The sequence below is a fragment of the Vipera ursinii genome (genome assembly GCF_947247035.1).
Source record: "Vipera ursinii genome assembly, chromosome: 1".
In the NCBI taxonomy this organism is placed as follows: domain Eukaryota; kingdom Metazoa; phylum Chordata; class Lepidosauria; order Squamata; family Viperidae; genus Vipera; species Vipera ursinii.
This window is the reverse complement of record NC_139512.1, coordinates 148706705-148719078: the sequence shown is the minus strand read 5'-3', so window position 1 is coordinate 148719078 and position 12374 is coordinate 148706705. Positions and strand designations below refer to the sequence as shown.

The following is a 12374-nucleotide window of genomic DNA, read 5'->3' as shown; positions in this document are numbered from 1 at the left end:
TGCCTCTCCCTGTGTGCCTAAGTGGCCGCCCTGCATCGCCTGGCCCGCCCCGCCTCCGCCGCCTGTCCTGCGCAGCCCTGCCATATAGAGCAGGCCCCGCTGCTCCCACAGCACCAGCCGTGCTGGCTCTGGCCCGGGGGGCAGCTTACCACCAACACCCCTTGAACCCGTGACCACAGCAGCGCCGCCCCCCTGCCTCCTTCACCCGCCAAGATGAGAGTTCCGGCACTTTTTTTTTTTTTTTAGAAAAAAAGCACTGGCTAAAAGCAATAGCATTAGAGAGCTAAGTGTGTTCTCATATCTATAAATGTATTTCTTTGTCCCTGTCTTCCTTGCTTACATGTGTTTATGCTCTTTGGCAGCAAGATTTATATTGATTAAAGTAAAAAGAATGAAATGTATATAATTTTGCGATCCAGGCTAGTCCAGTGGTTGGAAGAAGTCTTTCCAATGCTTAATTTTCAAAGGAAATATTTGTATATTTGGAACATATATATCTCATTTCCCAGTTAGTCACTTTTCTTACAAACAACAAGTTCTTTTTCAAAATCAACAATATTCTGACATTATGATGTTTATATATGTATAATTTCTGATATTGTCAGATCTTCCCATTATGATTCAGACAAACTTTGTAAAAGTTTTCCTTTGGTACAATTTGAACCTCAAACATTTTTATAGCTGCAGAGGCTATGTGGTGTTGCCTGCTGAGTCTTAGGCAATGCAAGTGATTGCACTGGAATGAGTCTCCAACCCAGTAGAATATTGCTACGAAATTGCATCAGAATCTGCAGTTACTGTTTCTGGCTAATGCTGAAATGTACATCTGCTGGGTTTGTAGAATCTGTAATCCCTAAAAAAAAGAAAAACAATCCAGTCCATTGCTCCTGCAGCAAGCATGCTTCTTCACCCTTCTCATTTAAGAAATGTCATAGATATAAGTCCTGTTACTTGAAATCTTTGATAATTTGAGGTTTAACAGTCCAGTTCCATGAATATTTACCCAAAAATACGTTTCATTGTATTTAATAGTTCTTAATTCATGTTAATGAACATTGAGCTACAGCCATCAAAGCATTACAGGCGTAGCAGTTGGGGATTTGCAGAAAATGCCTGGTCACTTTATTTGCAACCATTCAGAAAGAAACATGCTACATGCATCTGGAGATGCTTTTCCAGTGGTCACAAAGAGCTTAGATGATTGTGGTACCCAAATATGACACTAGGCCAAGTAATCTTAGTTGGATGCATCTGACAATCAATAGTAATTCCTGTTTTTATAACCATTAGTATATTGAATTGGTTTGTATTAGGCATCTTAACTGTATGTAATGTTAGGTTGCCTTGTGTACTGTTACTAGATCAAAGATACTAAGTCATGGTCCCTCTGTTTGACGATATAAGACGAGTTAGAATCTAGTTTCTTTCCTGCCATCAAAGTGAACTCTTCTCTTTCTTTTTCTTCACATGGCGTACATAGCTGTTCCATGTAAAATTCATTTCATTGTTATCTAAACTGTGTTTTGCAACAATTGCTCTGTTTGTATGAATCTGCTGGTGTAGAATTTTTGATGGTACTTTTTTCAGCTTTTGACATTGTTTCTCTAATGGTAATATTGCACTGTCCTATTGCAGTATGCGGTGTAAAACAGTAGCAGCAGCTTGGTTTGGCTTGTTAATGTTGGCTTGTAATTTTTATATTTAACTGGTGGTTAAATTGTTCCTAGCTTTGGTCTGGACCATTGAGAAATACTTGCCAGTCGGCTTCCGGTTCCGGATTTCAGTGCAGCTAGATGTGCAAGGGAATCGCTCCTTGCGTAGCCTGGATTTCTTCATTGGGGGCCCCCTATAAAGGGGTCAAAAGTCACCCTGTAGGGGTGATGAGTGGGGGAGATGTCTCTCCAGTCAGTGGTAGAAGGGCGGTGGCCCTCCTGTCGGCTTGGAGCTACTCTCTGAACTGAAGAAAGGATCGGCCATTCCCATGGCCCATCGTTTAGCCGTTTCCTGCCGAAGCCAAAAGCACAACAAAACACTTGAAAGCACTTGTAAACTGGGTGAGAATTGCCTTCTTCTTTTCCTAATTGTCTACTTTGCCTGTCAAAAGCTTTCCGAATTTGCTTCCCCTTGCGAGGAGAGAGGGAAGGGATTTCTGTTTTTTTCCCCACCCTCCTTAATAGCAGCCTTTGTGTACATTGGGAGAGAAAAGAAAAAGCCCTGTACTAAATGATACTGATTAATTAGACTTACTGCCTTTTTATTTTTGGCCCAAAGTTCCTATATTCACAGAAATGGACTATTCTACCTATTAGTCTAAATAAATAAAAAGAAATAAGACTCTGTCTGAAAAGAATTTGAAGTACTCTGGGGAAATCTAGTGGCTAAGCCTGTTACAGCAAGTGTTTACATTTTGGACTAACCTTGGCTTTGAGATAAAAACCTGAAACAGCTGGAGATGAATGTGGCTTAGACTTGTGAAGGTGGACACTTACTGATTTTTGTTTGAAAAATAGCCTCCACTAAGGACTATTTATAAATACTACAAAATGGAGAATGATCAGCCACAAACCTTGCTTGACTATAACCTTATACTTGAAACAATCTATAGAGCCACTGAGATGTCTATCTCCAGGTTTAATAATTTACATGACAACCTTAAGTCACAAATTGAAACCCAGACTGCAACTAAAGAACTTACACTTCAGAATATAATAAAATTGGAAGATACTAATATTGAGACAGAGGAATATAAGCAACAACAACAAAGTACTGAAAAAACTAATATCCAAAACCTGACTTTACTCAAAGAACCTACAGTTTTTAAAGTACAAGGAACTACTACTATGACAGACAATCTTAAAGACCAACAACAAACTAGGAAAACTTAATACTCAACTGCTGACCCTTGGTAAGGAGTCTACATTTTCAGAAGTACACTACATGCAAGATAGTGATGCCAATATAGAAGACGCCGAAGACCAACAAAGACAACCTGTGGAAAGCTTGGACAGTCAATTACTAACTATAAAACTGGATAAGATTTTCTACTTAAAACAGATCAACCCAGATGGAAGAAGAATCCAGATTGAACTGCAGACAGAAATGTCAGAGCAAATAAAGAGAGTGGAATTAAAGTGGCAACAATATAATGACTATAACTGGTTCAATCTTTGTATATTGCTGATGGTTGGACGGCCTCTTCTGGTGTAAATAATTTGCATGCGAGTAAATGAAGACCTACTTGGCAATTTAAAGCCCTGGATCTGGAAACCCAACTGGCAAAAAAAACCCTAGAGTTAGATTTAAAAAATGAATTCCTAGAGAATTATCGTAGGTCATTTTGTTAGCAATTAGTGACTTATTAGGGCCTGAAATAGAAAATATTCATGAGATAGAATTAAAATGTGTTTAAGTATTTATGAAGCTTATTCCAAATACTATAAATTTATTTATTGATAACCTTCTTGATAACTTGCTTATGTATAAGTAGAAGTAGATTGATAAATTTAGACTCTCCAATTGGTAACTTGTGATGTATTAGGATATGAAATAAACAATGTTTATTAGGTAGAAGCTAGCTATTTAACTATTGGTGTATGTTAGATGATACAATCTTTGGTGTAATAAGATAAGGGAACTTTGGGTTGTAAATAATACTTGGGATGTTAAAGGTTAAACCTGGATACTATAATTAACATCAGAATTAGATAAAATTTAATAACAGGATATAGATATACCCTATCGAAATTGGATTGACAAAATCCTCTCTAATTGACCATGCTATTCCTAGAAATTTGTTAGTTTAAAAATGTTGTATTGAATGTTGAGGGAAATAGAGAAGGATGTTGTGATAAGGTAATCCAAACTATGTATTGAAAACTCTGTTACTCAGTTGATTACTACTCAGGTAGCATGATGCCTTCTTAACATATAGGTTGTAAATTGAAAAACTAATAAAACTTGTTTTTTAAAAAAAGAGAAATACTTGCCAGTCATAGAGAAAATTAAATAGATTCCTTTGGAGTCCAGATCCTTACTATTTTTTGGAGAAAACCACCAGCAGTTCTTCTTCAAGATGTTCCCTGGAGTAGCTGCTAGCTTTTGGGCAGCTTTTATCTGCTAAGTGCCAGTAGACACAACCCAGAATTTATTGACTTCCTCTGGCTGCCAAGTCAGAGAAGAAGATGCATGAAATCAGAAAATCATATGGCATCTTGATCAATTTTCCATCCTGGAGGGTATCATTATTATAGTGCAATGCAAATGATGAGAGCAGACTGGATTACTGAATTTTTATTTTATAGCATCCTAGAGGATATTACAAAAGAAAGCAAATTTGCAGCATTAGAAATCAAAAACATTCGCCTGATGATTTAAAACACTACACTTTTAAAACCAATAGCAGCAAAAGCATCCCAAATTTTGAGTGGAAAGATGTGCTACGAGCAATTTATGAAGCTGACTTGACTGTGATTCCTAACACACTGAGAAAGGTGGACATTCCTGACAAGGAGCCACACTTGATGAGGCCTTTGTATAGATAAGTTACTCATGAATATTGTCCATCATGGCTAAAGCCTCCTCCTGAAATATTGAAAGCTGGATTAGGACAGGCTAGGAGAGGCAATCTAAATGGCTCCCCAAGCTATTTAAGGCTGTAAAAGTCAGCTGTGAGGTAGACAAGGAAAATCAGCTAGGAAGCAAATAGGTAGCGCAGATCCTGGAGTGTACAGGTAATGCAGCAATAAAATGTCTCTCAGTAATCCACAGGCTATTACTGATTGCCAAATTTGGCAACAGCAGCAAAACAAATAATCTTGCATCAATTCTTTTTCTAAAAACCAAGCAGTGGCCTCTGGAGATGAAGCAGCAGTTGTTTTTCTGAATTTAAACTAAAAGCTATAGTTGCTCCGAACTGCCATCCTTGAATTTACGCGAAGGAAACTTGTCCTTTCAGAACTAGAATTTGGTCTCCAATCTGAACCAGATTTTTAAAATTACCTTTGACCAGCAAATGTAAACTACCGCATGCAGGTGGCCCTTATTTAATGAACACTTATTCAGCAAAAATTTGAACTTAGAACAATATTGGATGAGTAGTAACTTTAATCAGTCCTCACACTTATGTCAGTTTCCACATCTGTCATGGACATGTGATTGCGATCCGGGGGCCCAGCTCACAGTTACAGCATCCCATGATCATGCAATCATCATTTGTGACTTTTCCCAGCTTCCTACAAGCAAAGTCAATGAGGAAACCAGCAGGAAATCACAAATGGCAACAATGTGACGACCTCTCTTAATGACCCACAGTGGTACACTTAAAAACTTAGCAACTAGAAATGTCAGAATTTCCATTCTTAAGCATCACAGTCAACATGACATCGGGCTTTACAATCACGTTGCTTAGCAATGCAATTTTCGGTCTCAATTGCCATTGTTACCTAAGGGCTACCTGTATATGGAACATAGTCTCTGTTCACTTCTCCACACCCTTGTAGGAAGCTGTTGGGGTCTCAGAGTTTGTTGAAAACAACTCATTATCCTTTGCTGCTGCTGCTGCTGCTGGAATACATCCACTCCGTAAAGCAGTAATTCTACAGAAATGTTCCTCTGATAATCTATGCATGCATTACCTTACTATTAACTTAATGCCACCTTTTACTTAAAGTATCCCACATATTTTAAAGGCTACCTAACAAACGTGACAGTCACTGATGGCAAGTCACTTAAAGCTTGATTGTATTGCTTTGATATGAAAGCATTAGCCAAGGCAGGTTATAAAATTACTGCTCCCCAGTCATCTTTTCACAGGAGGCAGTCTCAACAAGAATCCACTTTAAAAAAAGAAAGGAAAAAAAGAATGCTGCTATTAACCTCAGTTATAGGTTGAGCAGTTGATAGCATTTGGACAGCTTTCATTCTTCATGTGTCCTCCTCTTCCTGATGATATGGCAATAGAATGCAGAAATATATTAATTATTGGAGCCAATAAAACCATTTGTCTTATTAGAAAGACAAAAAGACGGATCCCTTGCCAGCAAAGAAAGCCACAGTCAAAATGCTCTCTTGCTCACTTCTTGGTCTTTTTTCCTCAGTCACTTGATTAGATATGTCAGGAACATTTCAGGTTGATTTATGTTCTACGTCCTTGCTAGATTTCTTGCTGTCCAAATACCACCAGCCCGCATCTACATATATTGCATGACAAAACATTTCGGCAGCATAAAATGATTTCGGGCACAGCATGTAGCAAAATAAGACAGAAAGTGAGTGGGTAAATGACCCAGGGAAATCCAGGGTCAATGTACATGTTTCTCTGCATGGTGGCTGCCTAGCAACTCAAGAAGTCCCTTTCTAAAGTGAGATGCTTTGCGGGGGTGGGGGGTGGGGGTGGTGTTTGTTATTGTTATCTGCATTTCCAGAATCGTAAAATCAGTTGCCTGACATCCACAGCTCTTATTTTAAATGGATGCCCTGGGAATACAGAGTTGAAAGGGGCAGTTCTTGGCCTCACCCATAGGCCAAAAGAACAAGAAGCTCATATTGTTATTAAAGCGAGAGAACCAGGAAGGGAAACTCAGTCCAGTCTTTGCTGCATGTAAATTGCTCCTTCATATTTCTTGGGTCTTTTTTTTTCCAGGGAGGGGGGGACTTGAGAAACAGATCTCCCTTCTTTTCATTCCAATCCTCCTCCAATAATAATAATAATAATAATAATAATAATAATAATAATAATAATAATAATAATAATAATAATAATAATAATAATAATAATAATAATAATAATAATGAAGAAGAAGAAGAAGAAGAAGAAGAAGAAGAAGAAGAAGAAGAAGAAGAAGAAGAAGAAGAAGAAGAAGAAGAAGAAGTTGGAAGGGACCTTGGAGGTCATCCAGTCCAACCCCCTGCTCAGGCAGGAAACCCTATACCATTTCAGACAAATGGCTGTCCAGTCTCTTCTTAAAAACCTCCAGTGTTGGAGCATTCACCACCTCTGGAGGCAGGTTGTTCCACTGGTTAATTGTTCTAACTGTCAGGAAGTTTCTCCTTAGTTCTAGGTTGCTTCTCTCCTTGACTAGTTTCCATCCGTTGCTTCTTGTCCTGCCTTCAGGTGCTTTGGAGAATAGCTTGACTCCCTCTTCTTTGTGGCAGCACCTGAGATATTGGAACACTGCTAGCATGTCACCCCTCACTCTTCTCTTCGTTAAACTACTAGACATACCCAATTCCAGCAACCGTTCCCTATATGTTTTAGCCTCCAGTCCCCCAATCATCTTTGTTGCTCTTCTCTGTACCCTTTCTAGAGTCTCAACATCTTTTTGATCTTTTTGGACAGTAATCCTAAAGGCAGGATCTTTTTTTTTATTATTATTATTGGCACGAGCCACTTTGGAAATTATCTGAAAACATGGGATAACAGTATAATAATAAATAAATAAAAAGGTAAAGGTTCCCCCGCACATGCGTGCTAGTCATTTCCGACTCTAGGGGCCGGTGCTCATCTCCGTTTCAAAGCCGAAGAGCCAGCACTTGTCTGAGGACGTCTCCGTGGTCATGTGGCCGGCATGACTAGACGCCAAAGGCGCACGGAATGCTGTTACCTTCCTACTGTAGTGGTCCCTATTTTTCTACTTGCATTTTTACGTGCTTTCGAACTGCTAGGTTGGCAGAAGCTGGGACGAGTAACAGGCGCTCACTCTGTTACGCGGCACTCGGGATTCGACCCGCCAAACTGCCGACCTTCTGATCGACAAGCTCAGCGTCCTAACCCACTGAGCCACCGCGTCCCTTAATAAATAAATAACTTGCCCCAAATCTAGCCTCTGTTGCATAATGAGAAGAAATTTTAGACTGCAAATTAAAGGAGATGGGGTATATTTAAGCAAAACATCCAATTGTTTATCAGGTTGTTTTTTTTTTTTCATAAACGTTTGCACTCCAGTCCGTGCAGATGAAAATGTGAAAACCAATTTTATCTCAGGGTGTTTCCAAGAAACCACAACAGCTACAAATATGAAAGTTTTAGAAAAAGAACTACATTTATTAGTTCTGCATAACTTCTCCGTGTCATTGCTTTAATATCTGTGGTGACTCATCAGATGAAAGTAGAACTGTTAGTCATTTTCAATGCTTTCTGGTCTATTTTCATTAGTAAGAAAGGTTTTTAAAAAGCCAGTTCCTGCATCCTTTTGGTGTACGTGCCAATTAAAATGGTAGAAACTGAAGGAAGAGAAGTAATTTTTTATTTGTCATCATGCTTAGTTTAGAATGCCAAACAAATGGAAAAAGTATCCGGTATCAATCCTTGATAGACTGGAAAGCTGATGTAATCAAGCCTCCCCTTATGCCCTCCATAATAAAATGGGAAAATATGGGCTGGATGAGGCAACTGTTAGATGGTTTCATTATTGCCTGGATGATGACTGGTTCCACACCAGTTTGTAGAATCAGTAGTAAGTGGAATTATACACGGTTGTGTTTTGGTCAAACAAACGCTCTTCCACATTTTTTATTAACGATATGGGTGAAACAATTGATGGGATAAAGATGAGATTTGCAAATGATACAAAAATCATGAAATGATAGTTCCCTTTCATTGGTGACCTTGAGATGAAAGCGGGATAGCCTTCTGTCAGAACTGAGCAAGGAGTTAGATTAGATCAGGAGTGTCAAACTCAATTTCATTGAGGGCCACATCAGCATTGCGGTTGCCCTCAGGGGGGTGGGTGGGTGTGGCCTGGGTGGGCATGACCTACTGGGTGGGCATGGCTAGAGTGTATGGCCTACTTGGTGGGCATGGCCAGCTCTACATCATTCGCATCAAGGGTGCCTATGGGGGCCTGGGCAGGAGTGGGACAGATCTGAGGGTCTCTGGCAGAAGGAGGGTCTCTGGGCCAGGGCCAAGGCAGTGGGGGCCGTTCCTTCACTGTTTCCAGGATGGCTTCACGGGCCGCATGAAACCACTTCGCGAGCCAGATCTGGCCCCTGGGCCTTGTGTTTGACATGTCTGGATTAGATGACTTTTGAGATCGCTTCCAACTCTGACTCCATAATCAGAGGAGTGATCTGAGGTACAATATCTGCGGGTTCTGCTTTACCCAGATTCAGTCATCTCTAATGGTCCCAAGTCCCTTCTGTGGCACATTTCTCCTTAGGAGCCATTTTCATGGCTACTTTGGGCAAAGCTGCTTCTCAGAAGTGAGTTGGATACAAATTAAGACTTTGTCTTGTCCTGAAACATAAATTCTACACTCAGCTTGATCACTTTTTAATTACTTATCCCAGGGAGGAAGGGAAGCCTTTGGACTGATGTTTGCGGATAGTTTCAGGATAGATGAACCCAAAACCTAAAACTAAAACTAAGAGATATTGTGGTTAGAGAAAAGAGATGCACAAGTGGATTAACAGAAGAAACTTTAATAGTTACGATGACCACAAATGATTTCTAACAGTTTACAATTACAGTAGTCCTCAGTTTACAATAAACAGTTCATTTAGTGACTGTTCAAAATTACACCACCGAAAAAAGTGACTTATGACCATTGCAGCATCCCCATGACCATGTGATCAAAATTCATACGCTTGACAATTGGTTCGTATTTATGACGGTTGCCGTGTCCTGAGATGAAGTGACCACTTCTGAAAAGCAAAACCAATGGGGAAGCCAGATTCATTTAACAACCATGTTACTAGCTTAACAACTGCAGTGATTCACTTAACTGTGGCAAAAAGTTCATAAAATGAGGCAAAACTCACTTAACAATTGTCACACTTAGCAACAGAAATTTTGGGCTCAATTGTGGGGGTAAGTTGAGAACTACCTATACTGCTCTTGTGTCAAACTATCTGAAGACATAAACCTTGGCTTAGTTTTTATATACTTCTGAGAATTAGTTTGGACAAATATATAATGGTGTCTTGGAAGATAATTGAGTAAATTCCACTGCTGTAAACTATGACTGCTCAAATGTTGATATGGCAGATAATTGGAGCATGTGACTTCTCTCCTAGATCCACAAGGTATTGGCTATCCCTATCTTCTGAAGTCAGTTGAAAATGCTTATTTTTAAAGCCTTACCTTTATCGATTTCAATCTGATTTCCAGATTTGGAAATTTCAATTTCTAGATATAGGACTGAGACAGTCCTTGATCATCCTTGATGCATGATCTACATCATCTTGGTAATATGATAGTAGGGATGGCAGGACACAGGTGAAGTTCTCGGTTTTGAATTACCTGTTTGCTTATTTTTGGACTCTAATTTTCTGATACTGTAACTTTAGAATTTTTTTATACCTTATTCAAGAAAGTGGGGAAAAACAGGAGTATAACTGAAGTGTTTCCTACTTGCTTTCTTCTTCAGGTTGCTATTGTGGCAGAATTTGATCCTGCTCGGATGGTGGCTGATACAGTGGCCTCTAAGGCACGGATGGGTATTGGAACCGAAGAAGAATTTATTCTACAGAAACCTCTGTTTGTGTTGCATACATTCAGTGCTGAGCAGGTGTGTAGCTTGTGCAGCAGATTGCCATTCTTATATAAATAGCCATGCAGTAAGCCAAAACCAAGCGTACTTCATCACAGTTTAGGGCAATCTGTGAACCCAAACATTGTTTGCATGAAAATCGTAGAGCAAAAGGAACAAGCAAAGTGTGACTCCTCTATTCTCCTTGGTAGAGTTCCAGAGCTTGGGAGTAGGCACCAGGAAAGCCCATTTTAAGTGTATCTGGAGTGGTAGGGCACAGGCCGTCATTTGAAATCACCATTTGATTTGTACAGGAGAAGCCAGTCGTTCAAACGGTATTCAAAAATAGCATTTCTACTGATTCAAATCAAATTGTGATTGTTGCCAACTAAGACCAGCATACTGTATATGCACAAATAAGACTAAACCTGGACTTTGATAGAATAATACCAGTAAAGAGTATTCTGGAAGCATAAGGATTAAAAGTAAACATTGAAAAAATGTACAAAACAGGTTAAGTGCAACACAGCTAAAAAGCAGCTAAAGCACATAACGTTCTAAGGTATGAAATAGCTGAAATCAGCCAGAAATCTAGCAAAAGGGGTGTCCAATAAACACTAAGAATTACAGTAACTAATTTGAAATAGGAATTAACATTTAAAAATTAAGAATTAGAGTTAAAAGTTTGGGGAGATTAGAATACCTGGTTCCAGTTACATTATTTAAAATGTTTATAACCCTAGGCACAAATTATCTCCCTAATACCAGAGGGGTGGCCGTGTTCCTGAGGCATGACTTGGAATTGATTCTAACTGTAGCAAATGGTTATACGAGGCTTGTATTGACATATTGTATTATTTTTTTGATTCAGATAATTTCTGATACCCGAGTTCGTGTTGAGCTGGCTCTCCGAGAAGCTGGACTTCATAGCACAGCTTATGCTAAAGAGCTCTTACCCAAACTCCCGCCACCTAAGCTTCCAAGGAGAGACATGGTCTCCACAATTTTTAAAATATAAAGCTTTGCAACATAGTCAAAATCCTTTAAATTTTTTTTAAAAAAATGTCTTCCTAACCAGTAAGAATGCACAAATAAACTATTATAATTCAAAAACAAAGCTGGATACTGAGTTAGTGGTGTTTTCTTTTCCTTTGGAGAGAAAAATATATTGAAAATAATGCATTGCCTAGCAAGTTTCAATGAACTTTCCCCCTCCTATTTCCCACTCACCCACCCACATCCGCCCCCAAATCTTGAACATTGCTGAATGGACTTCTTAGAACAATTTACTAAAGCTGCAGTCTAATTATTTTTAGAGGAAATCATCTTTCTTGATCAGGGGTGTCAAACTCAATTTCATTGAGGGCCGCATCAGCATTGTGGTTGCCCTCATGGGGCCGAGTAGGTATGGCCAGGGTGGGCGTGGCCTACTGGGTGGGCATGGCTAGAGTGCGTATGGCCTACTGGGTGGGCGTGGCCAGCTCTACATCGTTCGCATCAAGGGTGCCTATGGGGGCCTGGGCAGGAGTGGGACAGATCTGAGGGTCTCTGGCAGAAGGAGGGTCTCTGGGCCAGGGCCAAGGCAGTGGGGGCCGTTCCCTCACTGTTTCCAGGATGGCTTCACAGGCCACATGAAACCACTTCGCGGGCCTGATCCAGCCCCCGGGCCTTGTGTTTGACATGTCTGTTCTTGATGAACACCTGCAAGAAATTTCAACCGGTACTTGGCTATACATATGGGCATGTATATACTTGTTTGCATCAAGGCTAGAAAAGTAGCAGTTGGCCCTGAATTCAACTGGAATATCCAGAATTCAGACCACACTCCTCTGCAGAGCTCACTGGCTAATTTTGAGCAATCTATTGGGAGAGATTAACCTAAACCTTTATGTAAATCCACGAGGCATC

The 12374-nt window shown here is 39.8% G+C and overlaps 1 protein-coding gene across 1 annotated transcript in view; it reads left to right on the top strand.

Moving 5' to 3' along the window:
* Window positions 1–11484, top strand: part of CCDC148 (coiled-coil domain containing 148) — a gene marked incomplete at both ends in the record, with an annotated part of 130253 nt that extends 118769 nt beyond the window's left edge. The window contains 2 exons of the mRNA XM_083350458.1: window positions 10365–10505; window positions 11338–11484. Of these exons, the coding sequence (XP_083206584.1) occupies window positions 10365–10505; window positions 11338–11484 (288 nt within the window). The remainder of the gene's footprint in view (window positions 1–10364; window positions 10506–11337) is intronic.
* Window positions 11485–12374: the final 890 nt, after the last annotated feature.